This window comes from Sminthopsis crassicaudata, chromosome 2, assembly GCF_048593235.1.
Source record: "Sminthopsis crassicaudata isolate SCR6 chromosome 2, ASM4859323v1, whole genome shotgun sequence".
Taxonomy (NCBI): domain Eukaryota; kingdom Metazoa; phylum Chordata; class Mammalia; order Dasyuromorphia; family Dasyuridae; genus Sminthopsis; species Sminthopsis crassicaudata.
In genome coordinates this window covers 161709418-161727893 of record NC_133618.1, presented here as the reverse complement: position 1 = coordinate 161727893, position 18476 = coordinate 161709418, and the positions used below count along the sequence as shown (strand labels likewise).

General features: G+C 35.1%; 1 protein-coding gene across 1 annotated transcript in view; it reads left to right on the top strand.

The window, feature by feature from the left end:
• DSTN (destrin, actin depolymerizing factor) overlaps positions 1-15721 on the top strand; it is a 29972-nt gene extending 14251 nt beyond the window's left edge. The window contains exons 2-4 of the mRNA XM_074287809.1: positions 7492-7799; positions 12351-12427; positions 14442-15721. Of these exons, the coding sequence (XP_074143910.1) occupies positions 7492-7799; positions 12351-12427; positions 14442-14551 (495 nt within the window). The 3' untranslated portion in view covers positions 14552-15721. The remainder of the gene's footprint in view (positions 1-7491; positions 7800-12350; positions 12428-14441) is intronic.
• The last annotated feature ends 2755 nt before the right edge of the window (positions 15722-18476 follow it).

The following is an 18476-nucleotide window of genomic DNA, read 5'->3' as shown; positions in this document are numbered from 1 at the left end:
CATATCATTCTGCTATTCAAAAATCTTTAGTGGCTTCCCATCACCTCTAGGATAGAATGCAGTTGTTCAACCTGGTGTTTAAACCTGCCACCATCTGTCCAGCCTTACTTCATATTAATTACTCCTTAATGTGAGAAACCAATATAGCACTGGGTATAGACTTACCTCAAAATCAGGATAAACTGGGTTTAAGTCCAACCTCTGTTGTATATTGGCTGTGTGACACTGAACATGACATTTAACTCTCAAGTTAATAACAAGGTGATCTCCATTCAACTCTTTAAGATTGTAAATTGCAGAGAGTAAGCCAGCCTCCTTTAGCAAATTTTTATAGCACAGGTTCAGTTTCTATATTATATACATTTCATCATTGCCTTATATGTTTAACTCTTTCAAAACTCTACTCAAAGTTCTTTAGTGAAGCCTTCCTTAATCTCCATCCTCTTATTAACCCCCTCAATAACAATAATGATAATTATGATAACTAACATTTATATAGTCCTGTTATAGCCACCCAAATAGAATGAAAACTTCTTGAATGAAAACACTTTTATTTTGCCTTTGTAGCCCTATTATGTAGTGGTTAATGTTTGAACTTTCCTTAGATTGGGGGGAAATGTATATGTGTATATATACACTAGTCTACATATGTATATTATTAATAAATGTATGTGTATACATAAATTGCACTTTGGAAGTAGAAAACTTAAGCTTTCATCTCCCCTTTATATTGTAGAAAGACAAAGGGAGTTAATTTTTTTGTAAGCTGAGATCAGGTAGTGTACCTAAGTTTTGTGACTACTTCAGGTTGAGTTCAGTGCTGTCAGAATTGTGAACAGTGATTTAAACAAAAAAGCTTGGTTTTCAAGTATTGTTTGATATACCATGGGATAGGAAAATGGGTTTGTTTTTTGTGTGTGTTTATGGACTTTAAAATTTCCAGATTTTCGTTTTTATGGTGGCACTTGCATTCCTTTTTTGTGTAAATAACTTTTTTCAAGCTGTGTATGTTGAGCAGGTCTTCAATATAAGGCTTTCTTTTTCCTCACCTTCTATCCAGCCATTATGTGTGCTCCACTTGAAACAAATGAAAAACAAATAGCCATTTGAGTTGGCACTTTGTTAAGTCATGCTTTAGCCACAACTATTTTTAAGTGGGGTTGGTGTTCTGGGAGGTTGCTGTTTTCCCTTGGTCACTGAAGAAACTGAAGCTGTGGATAACATATCTTTTTAAGGTAATCTCAGAACTCTTGTTTTAATAGCAATCTATTTTTGCTCTCAAGATTTGCTTTTTTACAGAGCATAAAATGTTCTGTGTTCAGAGGACCATAGTTTTAGCCTAAGTTGCTGCAGATGGCTCATGTTTGGTATGACAAAACTTTTAGCTTTTAGTATATATTTTTTCCTTCTCTTTTCCTTAATCTGCATTTGGTGCAGAATACCTTCATTCTTGATTGTTTTGAGCTGAATTAATCCCCATGAACTATAAAGTTTTTCTAGGATTTATGAGATTGATGGGAGAAGGATTTTCTGTTAGGTAAAGCATCTTATGTGATTAAGAATAAAAGACATAAAAACAAACAACTTTGACCCTGAGAAAAAGGCCTTGTTCTGGTCAAAATGAATTCTATATAATAAGTACTCCAATAAAATGTTTTTTATTCCAGTTCATATCTGTGTTTGCTGAGAACTTAATTAAAACTATTTTTCTATGGAGGTTCAATTATAAGCAGAAGTAGAAATAACAAAATAATATTAAGACATTTATACAGGCATATCTTACTTAATGCTAATATCTTGATTCCTTGAAAAATATTAATGCTTTGCTGCAGTTATTAGCTACATAGGAAATAACTAAACTGAGCCAGAAAGAAGGGAAGAGGAAAGGTGTGCAACGGTAAAGAGACTGTCAGTATTTAAGAAATTGGCTTAATGGTATAAAGTTTGATCTAGTTCTGTATTAATTCAGCAGTTGAGATGGGAGATTGCATGCAGATCAAACTTGTACAAGACAAATTGCAAGAAGCCCACTTTGTTTCAGGACTTTATTTTTTATTTTTTAATTTTTTCTGAGGCTGGGGTTAAGTGACTTGCCCAGGGTCACACAGCTAGGAAGTGTTAAGTGTCTGAGAGCATATTTGAACTCGGGTCCTCCTGAATTCAAGGCTGGTGCTCTATCCACTGTGCCACCTAGCTGCCCCCTGTTTCTGGATTTTAGAGGAAGAGAAGGGGAGTGATGTAAACATAAATTGGGGCCAGATTTGGATAAAATCTTCATTGTCAAACAACAGGTCACTGGGGTTTATTGATACTTTTTATCCTTCCTCTCTCTATGTAATTACCTTTTTTTTTTTTTTTTTTTTTTTGTAAGTATGAATCAATTTGGTGGTGTTTAATCTTTGGGAAGCATTAAGTTCAATTTATAATGAAGGGGGATTGTAATATTGTGAGTGGATAGAATTTCAGAGTCAGGAAGATCAGGAAGTCATATCCTATCACTGATAATTCTGTTAGCATGGGCAGATCACATAATCTTTGCTTCAGTTTCCTTATCTGTAAAAAGGGATAATAGTAGCATCTACCTCCAAAGGTTGTTGTGAGGATCAAATGAGATAATTATTATAAAGCCCATAGCACAGTACCTGGCACATAGTAAACACTATATAAATATGTTTTAAAATTAGAAATGCCCAGCATGTGAATATCAAGTATGTGATTATTTTTTTCCAGATTGTAAAATTGGGACCAGTACAATTTTAAGTGTTTTTAGTATATTGATTAAGAAAATTCTCCTTTATATAAATACAGAATTGAAAAGTATGTAAATGGAAGAGTGGCTTAAAAGGTGTCAATACTTACTTCCTGCAGTAAGCATAGTGACAGTAGTTGCACAAGTTTGAAATACAATTCAACAAGACTTTTATTAAGTTCTTAAGTCAGTGTAAGGCACTACACAAATTAATCAGTCTAGCATGCCAACTAGGTATACCTGCATCGAGCCAGAAGTAATCTATTCCTCCTTATATTCTTTGTGCCACTTAAATTTTTAAAAAATTCTCCCATGTACTTAAAAGTATTCTATTTTGCATTTCACTCCTGGTAGGAAAGGCTCATAGAAGGCCAAAACCATAGTGTCCTCCTCTGTACTTTGTAAATGTTAAAGTGCTATATGAATTGTTTATATCAGTCAGTACTTAGACTGATATATTTTCATTGAACGTAATGCATATGCATAATAAAAATGCCTTATTTTGACTGAATTTTTCAGTGTATAGTTCAACTTGATGACAGTTTTAACTAGAAAAATTGCATTCCCTTAAACTCCATAATGCTACAAAAGGCAACCCCTTTTCCTGGAAGTGGGAGTATATGTAATACATGTTATTTAAATTGGTCTTTGGTAGTTAGACGTGAAGATTTCTTGGGAAAATTAATATAATATAATCTAAACCACCCTGGGTTTAGATCTTCTAGGTCTATAGTAACATCAGAAATTTGAGTTCATTGAAAATGACTTTAAAAGGATGCCAAAAGTTTATAGAATTTTTATATGCTCATCTGGAATGCTAGTATAAAGTAAACATTTGGCAAGAATTTGTTGAATGTGATTGCCAGTGACAGAAAAGGTATTCTGTTTAAATTAAATACACAGACCTTTTCAATAGGCACCATCATTCATCCCAATCACTCAGATTCTGTTCCCTCTAGATATCAAATCAGTTGCCAGTTGTTACTGATAATATTTTGTGGCATCAGAGTATTTCTGTGTGTACAAGTGATACCTCATTGTCTACTTCTCCACTACTAGCATTGCTTCCTAAGTGGTCTACCTATTTCTCCCTACTCCATCTTTCATGTCTGCCAAAATTATCATCCTTAAGTGTAGATCTGACCTTGTCATTTCTCTATTCAGTAAACTCCAGTGGCTCCTTATGGTTTCATCTTATTAGATGAAATATAAAAACCCTTTCTTTGATTTTAATCCCCTTTTCAACCTGGTTCCATCTTTATATATGCTTCAGCCAAAGGACTTTACTCTCATATGGCTCTCTCATTTCCTTTGCACTGGCCATCCCCCCATCTAGAAAGAATTCCCTCCTTACTCTTCAAAGCTTAGCACTACCGTACCAGTTTCCACACAGAACTTCCCTAGAATGTTAGCTCTTTGGAGAATCTCTTGTTTCAAGAGATTGTTTCATTTGTCTTTTTTTTTTCCCTGAGGCAATTGGAGTTAAGTGAGTTGCCCAGGGTAACACAGCTCATTTGTCATTTTTAATCCCCAACACCTAGCATGTTGCAAACTATTTGGTATATTTAATGATTGATATGAAAAATCTCCATTCACAAATTTTAAAGTCTTTTTTTTTCCTTCTGATGCTTCTGCCATAATCTCTTGAATCTTCCATGACCCACATTTAATTTCAATTGTTCTTTCTGATTTTAAATTATTTTCCTCCCTTTGGTCTTTTTACTGGTCCATAGAAAGGATGCTGGGTTTGAAGAGAGGGGGCCCGAGTTCAAATACTAGTCCTGCCTGTATTGCTTTTGACTACTCATTTAACCTCTGAAATGCAATTTCCTCATTTGAAAGAAAAAAATAAAATAAAAATGAAGCGGGATTGGACCAGATGATTCCCAAGGTCCCTCAAGTTTAATATTGTAAGACAAATAACCTTAAAGCTAAATCTCTACAATTCTCTAAGTACCAAATTGTTATGTGTATGGCTTTTTTGGGGGGAGGCGGCAAACTATGAGTACCTTTTATCAAAATTGACGTGTAGGCCTTTTATAAAGTATTGTAGTATAGTTATTGTTAGAAATAAAAAGGATTTTAGGGGGATAATGTAATCTAACCCCTACCTTAATCAAAGTATTTATTTTATAAATAACTTCAGACCTAAGTTTTTTTATTTTTTTTCCCCAAAAATGGTGACATTTAACTCCCATCCATGTTGATTTTCATTTTGCCTATTTGCAATTCTTTCTCCTCCCCCCTCTTTTTTAGTAGGTGATAGTATTATGGTGTGATAGTAAAAATGGAGCATTTAAACTTGATAGTTACTACAAATATAAAATAAAATGTAATTCTTTATGAAACAATGAGCCTACTAATTATTATTTATCCATTTAGTTTTTCCTGTGTGGATAACAAGATCTAAATCTTGATTGATAATTCAGTCTCTTCAAGTCAATATCATTTGTAAATAGGAGTATCTTCAGTATCTCACCATCTGTAGGGAATCCTTTGTTTTGGCCTCAAATGTGGTCAACACTTGGTACGAAAGAATACATCTTCCTGTCTTTTGACCCTTAATATTAATCATCAGAGGGTTAGGGGACAGTTACCTGTTACATCTTTTAAAGGAATCTTACATGATTTGCATGGAATAAAATTTTAGTTGAAAGGAATTTTTCAGGGATCAAATGCTTTTTTAATAGTTAGCAAACATTTACCCTTCCACATATTTGAAGACAGCTATCTCTAAAGCCATCCCTTATTTAAGGCTAAACTTTTCCTTCTGACATTGGGTTTTGATTCATTTCTCTTTCTGATCACTTTTGTTTAGATACATTCTAGCTTATTTCTATTTGTCTTAAGAGAGAATGTCCTTAAGATTATAATATGAGCCAGGGAAAGGTAAATTCTTGTGAGTTAGATACAGTTCTATTATTGCAAAGTAATAATACCATTACATTACATGATCCTTTTTCAAAGCCAGATTTCCCCCATTTTATTTGTATACAGCTGCTATTTAATTCAGGTTTCTTACTACCTCTTGCCTGAACTATTACAATTGATCTTATTAATAATGTCTCTCTTCTCAAATCTTTTCCACTGTATTCTCTACACAACTTTCACATATAACCACATGATTCCCTTGTTCTGTAAACTGCAGTGGCTCCCAATTATTTCTAGAATCAAATGCAAACTTATCTGATTAGTGGTACTTAAAACCCTTTACATCCTAGCTACAATCTACTTTTCTGTTTTATTAATCCTCTTCCTGCATCTATTTGCATCTATTTAAAATGGTATAGTTTGACATGGCAAAAATAATGTGATTTTTTTTTTTTTTTTTTTACCTTTTAGAGACTGATCATAAACTTTGCAGTGAGTGCATTTCTATCCATAATATTGGTCATATTTTTATTGTGTGTGTGTGTGATTTTATAATAAAAATTGGAAATATATTCCACCTTTAGTTAGGGAGAGGTAGATAATCTATGTCTTTTGGTTTTATTGTAGTATACCCCTTCACAATATTTACTATGTATAGAAATTGCTGACTACGTCTTTGAGAACCCAAATTATAGAGGTTCAGGCAGCTAGTTGGTTCAGTCGATAGAGGCCTGGAATGAGGAAAATTTGAGTTCAAATTAGACCTTAGACACTTAACTAGCTGTGTGATTCTAGGCAAGTCACTTAACCCATATTTGGCTTAGTTTTTAATATCTAAAAATGGGACACACAGAAGGATATAATAAGCCACTAATCATCTTTGCCAAGAAAATCCCATGAACTTTTTTGATCATGTAGTCATAGAGTTGGCTGTGACTTAACAACTGAACAAGTCTTAATTTCTTCCTGTAAAGAGTTATCTAACACATAGCTTATTTCATCATAAAAATTAGTTCATCATCAGCATTCATATTATACCAAATGAGTTCTCAAGCTTATACAATAACATATTTCTGATTTGCTTATGATGGTACATACCTCGGTAGTCTTCCTATTTATTTTGATTTTCCTCTTATAATTTTACTGCCTTCATTGTTGCAAAAGATTTTAGCTTAGATTTGAAGGGAAAAATGCGCCTATTGAAATTCATAATGTAGAACAACCCCACATTGGAAGCAAGTGTGTTCTTAAAGTTCTCTAACTAAATTTAGAGAAATTGGCCCCAGGGTAATGATTTTATCAGCCATAATAACTTTGTTTGGAAGTGCTTTTTTTTTTTTCTATAGAAATTCTATTACACATATTGGTTAGGCTCCCATACTAGCCTACAAAATCTTGTTTAACCCAGAACATAGCTGAGAATCTAATTATCATTTATGGCATTGTTTCTATGGACAAATGCATTCCATGGTGAGAAGAGAATGTAGTGGCTGGAAAATGTTGATGTTCCCAGGCGCTGCCGTGCCAGCTGCCTAACTTTGATGAGAAGGGAATGAAGCAATAGCAGGAACATTTCTTTCCATCACAGCAACTTCTGGCTTCCTGCTGCACTGTGAGAAGAAAAGGAGAAAACTTTGGAAATACTTCTTTGCTCTATCTCGGTTCAAGTGTCCAAGGGAAAGAGCACCAAGGAGCTCAGGGCATGCACAGTAAAGTAGACAGCTTGGAAGTGGGATTTGCAAGTCAGGTGGTTGCAATTTAGGGAATATAAGTAGTTCCCATTTTCTATTATTGTTATTAGGCAATGTTAAATGTCTTAATTATTTGCAAAAGACTAAAGGGAACTTTGTCTTCTGTGTCTATGGTAACAGGCCTCAGGAGTGCAAGTAGCTGATGAAGTATGCCGCATTTTCTATGATATGAAGGTTCGGAAATGTTCCACACCAGAAGAAATCAAGAAAAGAAAGAAGGCAGTTATCTTTTGTCTCAGTGCTGACAAAAAATGCATCATTGTGGAAGAAGGCAAAGAGATCTTAGTGGGAGATGTTGGTGTAACCATTACTGATCCTTTCAAGCATTTTGTGGGAATGCTTCCTGAAAAGGATTGTCGTTATGCTTTATATGATGCAAGCTTTGAAACAAAGGAATCAAGAAAAGAAGAGTTGATGTTTTTTCTATGGTAAGCATCGCCAAAATATGGAACTCAACTGATTTGAGATAGTAATGTTTTCTTATGATACCACTTTTAGAACTGCATTCTGGGATTAAAATACTTCCTTAATTTTTGTACTTACAGCCGATTATAATCTGGAAATGCTTAATTTTGATTGCACAATTTAACAACACTCATCATCTCCTTAAGATTGCACTTAACTTGTATGAGTAATCATTTAGAAATTTGGATAAATTATATATGACTCCTGTACTTACTAATTATAAGCTAAAATCTTGCTTTTCCCATGAAATTCTGGGATAAGCAAAAGGAAAGTAGTAGTTTGTGCACACATGCAGATTCATTTTCTTGTGGGTGTTTTTTTTTTTTTTTTTTTTTGCATTTGAGAATTACAATTTATTACAACATTTATTCATTAAGCACAGTTCCATTCCAGTATCTTTCTGTGGTATTGAAATGACCCAGGATTTTTGAAAGTTATACCATTGGAAAGATCTCTGACACATAATTTCAAGATGCAAAGATTGGCTATAGGTTCAGGAATGGATTGTGTGTCTATGTCTTGAGGACTAACTTAGCTAAATTTAGAGCCATATTATTATGAGGTTAGTTTCAGGATAATTCTTTTTTTTTTTTTTTTTTTTTTTTTAATTTTAAGCCATGACAGCTCTTAGAGACCGTCTACCAAGTTATAAATGGACTGTGATCTCTATCATTGTAGAGAATATGAATTGTTATATTGAGGCAAATGTGTAGAACATTGAAACCTGATTCTGTATTCATTATTCCACCTTTTTTTCACAAATTGTGACTGATTTGTCTGGTTCCTGGAAATTTGTAAGAGCAGGCTCAATCAACTCTCCAGTTTTAGACTGTATCTGTATAATCCTAAGCTGTGGTCCCCTAACATTTCTGCTCCTCAATTTTCTCTCTCCTGATGAGATGATCTCTAGGGTTTGTTCTGTTCCCTTTCTGCATTCCGTGATAGTAAACTTGACAAATCAGGGAAATTGCATAATCACACCCCATACCTTTTTTTTTTTTTTTTTTTTTTTTTAATAATAACTGTTAGCTTATTTGTAGAGTTAAAAATACAAGTGATCTTAAGAGATCATGGAGTAAGAGGATTTTAACCTAGGGTCTGTGAACTATATATATTTTGCTCATACCCAATTTATTACTGTTAAATATATGTCTAACATTTTTTCCATTTTTTATTTATTTTTTTTTATTATAACTTTTTATTGACAGTACATATGCATGGGTAATTTTTTACAACATTATCCCTTGCACTCACTTCTGTTCTGACTTTTCCCTTCCTTCCCTCCATCTCTTCTCCACCCCACCCCCCCCATTGCAGGCAGTCTTATACATGCGGTGAACTTACTTTTAAAAATATTTTGATTATATTTTAGTATAATTGGTTTCCTTTTAGTCTTATGCATTTAACAAATTATTGGGTCCACAGTCTCTTCTTCAGACTGCCAAAGGGGTTATATGATAAAAAAGTTTAGAGCTCCTAATCCGATCCAATTCTTTCATAGGTAAGTATTATAGATAAATAACTGAGATTTCTCAAGAGATTGGCTGAATTGCCCCAGGTCCCATAGCTAATAAATGGCAGAGTTATGATTAGAACCTTTGACTCCAAATACAGGGTATTTTCAACTGTGGTTGTTTTGGGGTGTGTAAAATGCCTGGTAAATAAGAAAGGAAAAAGGCTTTCTGTGGTCCCTTTAGTAGTGTGTCTTTGGGGTGGGAAAGATGGACAGTGAGGATTCCTGTAAAGGGCTTAAACTCTCAAAAGGTGTGCTTGAATCAGACAACCGAGCACTTAAGGCTAATTATCTATTGGGGCAATAATTCTATTAGCCTATGTTTGGAATTTCTTTCTCTCAGTTAATGCTGGCTCAATGTTTGGGGTTAAGAGAGAATTGTAGGTAGTGTTAGGGGGTGGAATGAGAGAGGCAGAGAACTTCACTTGGCCGCAGGAGAGGGAGGAGATTCTGAACTCTAGAATCAAGGAGGGATCCTTGGCAAACCTCTTGGCATGTTTGTCCATTCCCTTCACTTCTCCCCCTAAAGACCAAGACTTTTGCTTATCTTGCCTCTGGATGATCCTGATGCCTTCTGGGAGCTAGTTTGGACTTTACAGATTCCTACTTGAAAAGGGAAAGTACTGTTGTACCACCCCACCCCACCCAACCCATTATGGTGGGGAAAGAGACTAACCTATGATAATGATGGTCATAGACTGACTAGTAATGTTATGGTATGGTATAGAAAGCAAGCATCCTTAGATCTTGCAACATCTCTACCTCTGTCATACATTGATTTTGTAGTTTTGGATAAGGCACACCACCCATCCTGTCAGTTTTTCAGGCAACTATCTAAGTTGCAGAATGCCGATCTGTATTGATAGAAGACATTTTTTTATCAAGCATACTTAAAACGATTCTCCAGAGGAGTACATAATACCTTTAAAAATCATATATATTAATGTGATTTATGTTTTATTGTATTCTTATTTATTTTGTTAAATATTTGCCAATCATGTATTCTAGTACTCAGAAGTATGGAGTGATTTTAATACTTCTGCCTTGCACTATTAAAATCAGAAATCCAAAACAAAAAAGTCTACTAGAAATTAATTTTGTAACTTTACACCTTGAGTTTTGTAGAAATCAGCATCATTAATGGTTCCTTTCTGCTGTATTAAAAACGGTGCTTCTCAATGTAACCTCATTATATATGTAAGATTTTATTCTAAAAATAAATCCATTGCAATGATTTCTTTGAGAATAATACAGTGTTAGCAAAAAGTGAAACGGTGACAGAAAAGTAGCAGGAAAAAATCAAGGGGCAGCTTTGTTTTCTCAGATATCATATTAAAAGAAATAGATAGTTTATTGACACATTCTGGAAACAAAAATTTGAAAATTATAGGTTTGAATTCAAATCTAATAAAATTGATAAACAGGCTTTTGAAATCTTTGGTTTTGAAAATGTCCAAAATGTGCCCAAGATAGGAAATTGCTACTACTGCCTTTAACTTTAATCTGTTCTAATTACTAAAGTGACATGATTTTTGTCATTGATTTTGTAACCTTTCAGTATGGTTTGCCTTTCAAAGGAAAAAAAGACATCTTTATTGATCTTCTCTAAGGTTTTCCATCAGGTTAGAATATATTTTACCATGAGTTCAAAGAAGGCATAATTTTTGTATCCTAGTAATCCTATCACAGCATAAAATATATATGCTGTATTTCGGAGAAAGGGAAAAGATCTATCCATAGCAGATACCTCTATGAGCTCCTCATGGACAGTATTCTAGTCTTATTCCTGTATCCTGCAACTTGACAATGGATAATAGTTGGAACCCCAAATCTAAAGATTAAATGTTAGCCATGTCAAGGAAAACTAGGGCTACTATCCTTAAGAGGGACAAAAAGAGGTAGCACAGTAGACAGCACTGGCTGTGAAATCAAGAGGATCTGAGTTCAAATCCGGTCTCAGATGCTTGCTAGCTTCATGATCCTGGGCAAGTCACTGAACCCCAGTTGCCTTACTACCCCTCCCCCCTTTCCTTGCACAAAAGATCGCTAACTAACAAAATCAGAGATTCTGATCTCATTTCAGTGCTTGAGTCACAGTAAACAAGATATTTAGATAAAAAAATTCCCTGTTTTGGCAACATAACATGATCACATATCATAAGAAATCTTTGGTATAATCCTCTGAAAGTTAGGGGGGGGGGTGTTAGGTGAAATGTGTGCACATATGTTTTGTTTTGACTTGATCATTATTGATAGTTGACAATATGTTTAGGAAATAGCCTAAGAATACTTAAGAATTGTTAACACTGCTTAACTGTTTCTTTGTAGTTAATAGCAGTATATAAGGGTAGAACTTGGAAAACTGAGAAGCATAGGATTAGGTTGAGTAGGAAAAAAAATTTGAATTGCCAACTTGTAATTGGACATTGTTGCTGAATATACTTACAGAAGGAATCATTGTGATTTGCTGTCTCATGTGTTTTTTCTTATTCTGCATATCTTAGAATGTACAGATTTCCTTTCCAGCTCTGACACTACAATCCATAAATTTGTCTCAGTTATTCTGAGTGACTTCTCTCACTTCCCACCTTTCCCATATCTGCCTGTGAAAAATCCTTCCTGGGGAGAGCTGGTGGATAGAGCACCAGCCCTGAATTCAGGAGGACTCGAGTTCAAATGTGGTCTCAGACACTTAACACTTCCTAGCTGTGTGACCCTGGGCAAGTCACTTAACCCCAGCCTCAGAAAAAGAAAGAAAAATCCTTACTTTCCTCCAGTTAGGCGTCATGTTTATAAAAATTTCCCTGCACCAACCTGAAATCCAACTCTCACCCAAGTCTCAGCAATTTTTATAGTTATCACATTGGTGCTTATGCCATAGGTACATATATATATGTGACTTAACATTCCTGTTAGATTGTAGGAACCTTGAATGAAGGAATGTCATCTTAATGTTGAATTCAATTATTACTTTTAACACGTTTTTGGTATCTTTGTCCAGGGCACCAGAACTAGCACCTCTCAAAAGTAAAATGATCTATGCAAGCTCCAAGGATGCAATCAAAAAGAAATTTCCAGGTATGAATTAACTTCCTGATACATTCAATCATGGAAACAGTGTGTAGAAGAAAAAAAGGCAGGCTTTAAGTGAAGAAAAACTTTCTCATAATGAGTTATCCTACAGCGAAATGGGCTACCTTGGACTGAAGCAGATTCTGCCTTATTAGAGTTATAAAAGGAAAAGCTAGAATGATTTTAAGTAGGTGGTCCCTTTCCACTCGTTCTATGGGAAGTTCCCCAAAGACTATATCATTTCTCCCCCCCCCTTTTTTATTTTTATTTATTTATATATTTTGGAAGTGCAGAGTTGTATTTCTGGAAGGCCTATTGTCCAAAAGGGAAATGTTATCAGTGCTTCCTTTGTTTCAAAAGTTAAAATAGAGAATGAGTTCAGGGAGGTAGAAGCATCCTCTTAGCATAATTTGATGCCATATGCTATTTGTGCCTCCTACTTTTTTGGCTATGTACTTCATTTTAGCTCTGTTTTAATTGATTAGTTGGCTATTATATTTTTGTATCTTTTTGTTAATAAACTTCATTGACTTGGAACTTAATTAATTGGATTTTTAAAAACAGAACTTTGCACAAATAGAATAGTATGTTCTGACTTTGGAACAAAGGGGACTTGAATGCTGTGATTTTTAGATAATTTAAGCCAGCAAGTTGTATAAATGGGAGTGTACAGCTTATGTGGCCTGTTTCTGTTTCTGCAGGAATAGGGAAAAGGGGTTCTAATTATATTACACCCAGATTTTAGGGGTGGGACTATAAAACATTAACTTATTGTGTGGATTTTTTAAAAATAGGAAATCTTTAATGTTGAAACATGGTTTTGTGCCTCAGGACAAAGAGGTTGGTGAGCTATGGCTAAGGAATAAGGTATATAATTAGCTATTTTAAGTATTTAGGAGATTATTATATAGAAAAGAAATTAACTTTGTTATATTTTGCCTTAGAGCAGTGGATAGAAGTTGTACATAAGTATGTTTAGGCTTGATATCTTTCCAGACAGAAAGACTTCCTAAGAGATAGAATTATTTCCTAGAGTAGAAATGAGCTGCCTCTGAAGGGACTGAGTTCTTTTATTAGCAGTCTTAAGCAAAGCCTTGATAACCATTTTCTGTGCTTGTTGTAATCAGGAAGATTTGAGTTCAAATTCATCTGCAGCCAGCCACTTAATAACCGTATGACCTGGGCAAGTCATTTATTTAATCTCTATTTGCCTTAGTAATTTTTGCCAAGAAAATCCCTCAATAGGGACACAATTGTGATTGGACACAATTGAGCAACAAGAAAAAGAATGAATCATCTCTGAGAAGTTATCAAGTTCTTTTCAGAAAGAACATCTAAGTTCTTCCTGAAACTAAGCCATCTATCTTATCTTTTAAAAATTCAGTATACTTCTAGTGATGCCATTTATCTATGAATCATGAGAGAATTGAATAGTGATTCATCTACATGGCACTGGAGAGATGCATAGCCAAGATAAATAGACTGCAGTTTGTTATTCACAAAGAATTATACAAGTATATAAAATTTTTTAAAATGTCAAGGAAGATAGAGGACCAAAAGAGAGAGATGGGTCAGTTACAGCAAAAATGAGGAATACCCAGTTGATAGTTTACATGCTTCAGTAATAACAACATAGTGTAAGGATGTACATCCTTACACTAACTGGTAGGCTATAACACAATCTTGTCACAATTATGTACCACAATTTTAGTTATTCATTAAAAAGCTATAATATTGTAGAACTATTTTTATCTGATTGTGTAATATGGGAATGTGATTTGAATGAGAAAACAAGATTGTGCAGAATAATTTTAGCTGTTAAATTTCTATAAATAACTGGTTTTTAGAATAAGGAAAATTTCCAGCTTAGTGTCTCAATTAAAATTGGTATTTTATTAATGATCCAAACCAAAGTTGCCAGAGCATCCTCACATTTATCTCAAAATCTAACAATAAGATGTGACTATAATAATATACTGCTTCATTAAATTGTGTGTGTGTTTTTCCCCCCCTCCTACAGGCATCAAACATGAATGTCAAGCAAATGGACCAGAAGATCTCAACCGGGCTTGTATTGCTGAGAAACTAGGAGGGTCCTTAATTGTAGCTTTTGAAGGATGTCCTGTGTAGATGATTATTCAGTGCCACAAATTGAAAAGCTTCCATGTTTAATGTATCTTCTTGCTAAATATGTAAAACAAATATACTTAGGCCAGGGTTTCACTGAGGGGGAGCTGTCTTGTTTTAGATTAAACTAGATATTATATAAACCTGTATAAAATAACCCTAAATAAATCTAAAATCTAAAGTTTCATTGGTTGTAAATTAAATTTTTGCTGTCTGACAGTCTATTTGGCAAGTTTGCTTTAAAATTTGCTTAAGCTCAGGGTTTTTAATTACACAATTAAAACAAAAAAAAAGTGGCCATAAGGATAGAATGGAGAATTAATAGGCATTTTTGTAACTTCTAGGTTACTGTTTCTCCTTTAATTATCATATTGTTCATCTGATGGCAATTTAGGCCCATTTTAAAAAAATAAAATTCTTCCTTGAGCTAAATAGAAACTAGCTTTAAAGGTTTGAATGAATGGAAAGCATTTCTCCTCAAAATTTCTAAAACCAATACTAATCCACTAAATACAGTAGTAAGTCAAGTCAGGCTGTCTTCACTTTAATGTGTTAATGTGTGATAAAGACTGCCTTAAAAGTGCATAACACAAGTAGTAAAAGCTAATCTTTCAAAGCACTATTTAAAGCACATAGAACACAGGAAGCAACTCCTCAAACCTATCGTAAAGCTCTTCTATTCACTGGCTGTGAGACTTTGTTCTAATGAAATAACCTCTCATTCTGGAAATTACAATGTGTTCTGGAGTGATTGTGGAATACCTTTATGTTGCACCAAATTATGACACAAAACAAATTTTAGCTCTGCAGTAACTCGGTTTGTCAATGAAAACATCAAAACATTGTGTTGACAAGCCAGGGGGCTTGTGATATCTTGAATCGTGTATCTTTCAGAACTATCCTGCTTCTAGTACTGTAAGCTATGGAAGATCATTAAGCAGATGTTTACTTTGGGACATGGGGAGACTTCTTAATTTCCTATAGAGATGTATTGATTGTATGTGAAATGGGTAACAGGTATGAAACATAATATTCACTTTAATCATCTACTTTATGAAAGCTTTCAGTGATTGTCTTAACACCATGGGCATAACACTTTTGAACAGTGTAGAGATGCACAAACAAATCTAGAGGTAGCAGATTGGCTTTATTTAATAAAGGAAGCATTTTTAACTAGTCTCCTGTGTGATTTATTCAAGTGTTCGTACAGGATAAAGGACTTCTATATTTCCAGGTTTGTTGTGAAGACCAATTGAGATTATATGTAAAGTACTTTGCAGACTTTTTAAAATACCAAATAAATGTCTTTTGTTATTGCTCACTCTTTCTGAGATATGAAATGTTTACAATTTTGCCAAAATACTTAAATGTAAAGAAACTTGTCTTGATGTATAAGACATTGTGCAAAATGAGTCCTACTTCAAGTATTTTGCTGGGGAGTATATCACGTATAAATAGATGAACAAATACAAGAAAATTCAAGATGGGAAAAAAATGCCCACTTGGGGGCATTAGCCACAATTTTTCACAAGGGATGCACTAAGGTGAGCTTGGAAGGAAGGTAGGGATTCTAAGAGGTAAGCAGGGAAAACATTTCAGTTAGGATGACAGCTTGGACAAAAGCAGAGGTGGGCTATTTATTGAATTTGAATAGACAACTAGTTTTTAAAGTTTATTTAGAGTAATGAAAGGAGAAAGTCTGGAAAGTTAGGTGGAAGTCAAATTGTAGAGGGTTTTGGATGCCAATAAGGTTTGTAATTTATTCTGAGGCATTAGATTTTGGAGGAAAGTAATGTGATCACAGGATGCATTCTGAAGGGATCTGTCTTAATATTAAAGAGGCTGGATTGGAGAGGGGAGGGAATAAGACTAGAAGCTAGGGGATAAATTAGGCTATTGCATTCCCTAAGTAATGATGTCCCGAACTAAGGTATCTAAGAGTCCAAAAAAAAAAAAAAAAAAGGATGGGTTTAAGATGGGGCTGTTTTCACAAGATTTGGCAATTGGATATTTTTGACCATAGTAAAAGAGGGAAGTGTCAAGTTAGGAATAAGTGGGTTTATATTAAAAGGGGGGGTGTAGTATGCTATGCCCTTGAGGGATAGGAAGGTAGAATGTTAGAGAGTACTGGACTATGTAAAACTTGGAGTTTAGAAGAAATAAGGGCTGGCTACTGAGATAAGGGGATTCATCTGCATAGAGAGAATTGAGCCAGTGGAAGCTGAAATAGCCAGATCTTTTCTAAGCTTTGATGCTTTGGTAGTGATGGGATTTAAGTGACTTAGCAGTCAGAGCAGCAGGACTCCACCCCAAGGGAAAAGGGGGTGTCCTACTTGTGACTGGTAGGCAAAAGATGCAGAGAAGGCAGGCAGGATGAAGCCCGAGGGAAGAGCATTGACTGTCCAAGTGGATTCTTGCTAGAGGGTAAGGGGTGGGGGAGGTCATGGACTCTTGCTGTGGTGGTTTGGATTAGAGGGGAGACAGAACTGCTGACAGCCTGAGGAAGGGCTGGGGATGGTAAAAACCAAAGCAGACACATTTGAGAGAGACTGATAGAGGGGTCCCTGGGGAATGGGATCAGAGACTGGTATTGGACTCCAAAAAGAGAAGAGCTGTCTCTTCATTGAAGAGATCATTCTGCCACAGTAGAGTGCTTTCAAGGTAGCCTAGTCTCCACAGATACATGGAGGAAATGGTAGAAGCTTGAATTTGGGATTAGATAGTGCATTAGAGGTGGGTCAAGTACTTGTAGCATAGGCTTGGTTTAGTAGCCCAGGGAGGAAAGAGGGATGGAGGAGGGAGTCCAGAATTGGTTTGGGTTGTTCAGCTATTTGGGAGCTGTGCTGGCTCCCTTTGGAAAGAAAAGTTGCTTCTGGAGGATTGGTCATGAGACCTACTAGGGAGGTGGTCAGGGAAGCTGCCTCAGGAGATATCTTATGAAGTCACGGAATGACAAGTATTAAAGCCTAATTTGTACAATTGCTCTTTTCCGAAGGGATAATGTCCTGAATTCTTTTTTATTTATTTAATTTTAAAACTATTTTCAAAACATGCATAGATAGTTCTTAACATTCACTTTTGTAAAACATTGTGGTCCAATTTTTCTCCCCCTCTCCCCTAGATATCAAATAACCCAATATATATTAAACACATGGAATTATTCTATATATACTTCCACAATTATCAGGTAGCCCAAGAAAAATCAGATCAAAAAGGGAAAAAATTGAGAAAGAAAACAAAATGCAATTAAACTACAATAAAGTGAAAAATGCTATATTGTGCTCTACACTCAAGTCTTCACAGTCCTCTCCTTGGTGCGGATGCTTTGTCCATCACAAGACCATTGGAACTGGCCTAAATCAGCTTGCTATTTGAAAAGACTCATGTCCATGAAAGTTGATCATTGCATAATCTTGTGTATCATGTTCTCTTGGTTCTACTCACTTCACTTAGCATCAGTTCATGTAAGTCTCTCCAGGTCTTTTTGAAATCATTCTGCTGGAATTCTTTTTATTTTAATGAAAAATTAGTATAATGGAGGTAGAATGACAGGTTGGGACAGAGGGCAAATTGGTGTGTTTAGGTGGCATCGTGGGCAAAGCACTGAAGAACGAGTTCAGTTTGCACTAAAGACTAGTGTCGACCCTATGCAGGACAGTTTCTTCAACTGTAAAATGGGGTAATAATAGCACCCATTTCCCAGCCTGGTTGGGAGGATCCTGTGATGTACATGTAGAGTGCTTTTGCAAACTTTAAACTCTGTCATCTCGAAGTTTCGAGGAAGCCTTAGGCTTTATGCGAGAATATGAATGAGAATGCAGACAGCATCAGCAAGAAATTCTAGTAACCATTTGTTAGATGGCAAATCTGCAAAAAAAAAAACCCTGACCCACTGGTGGCTATGGTGGCAGGGAGCTTTAAGGCGTCT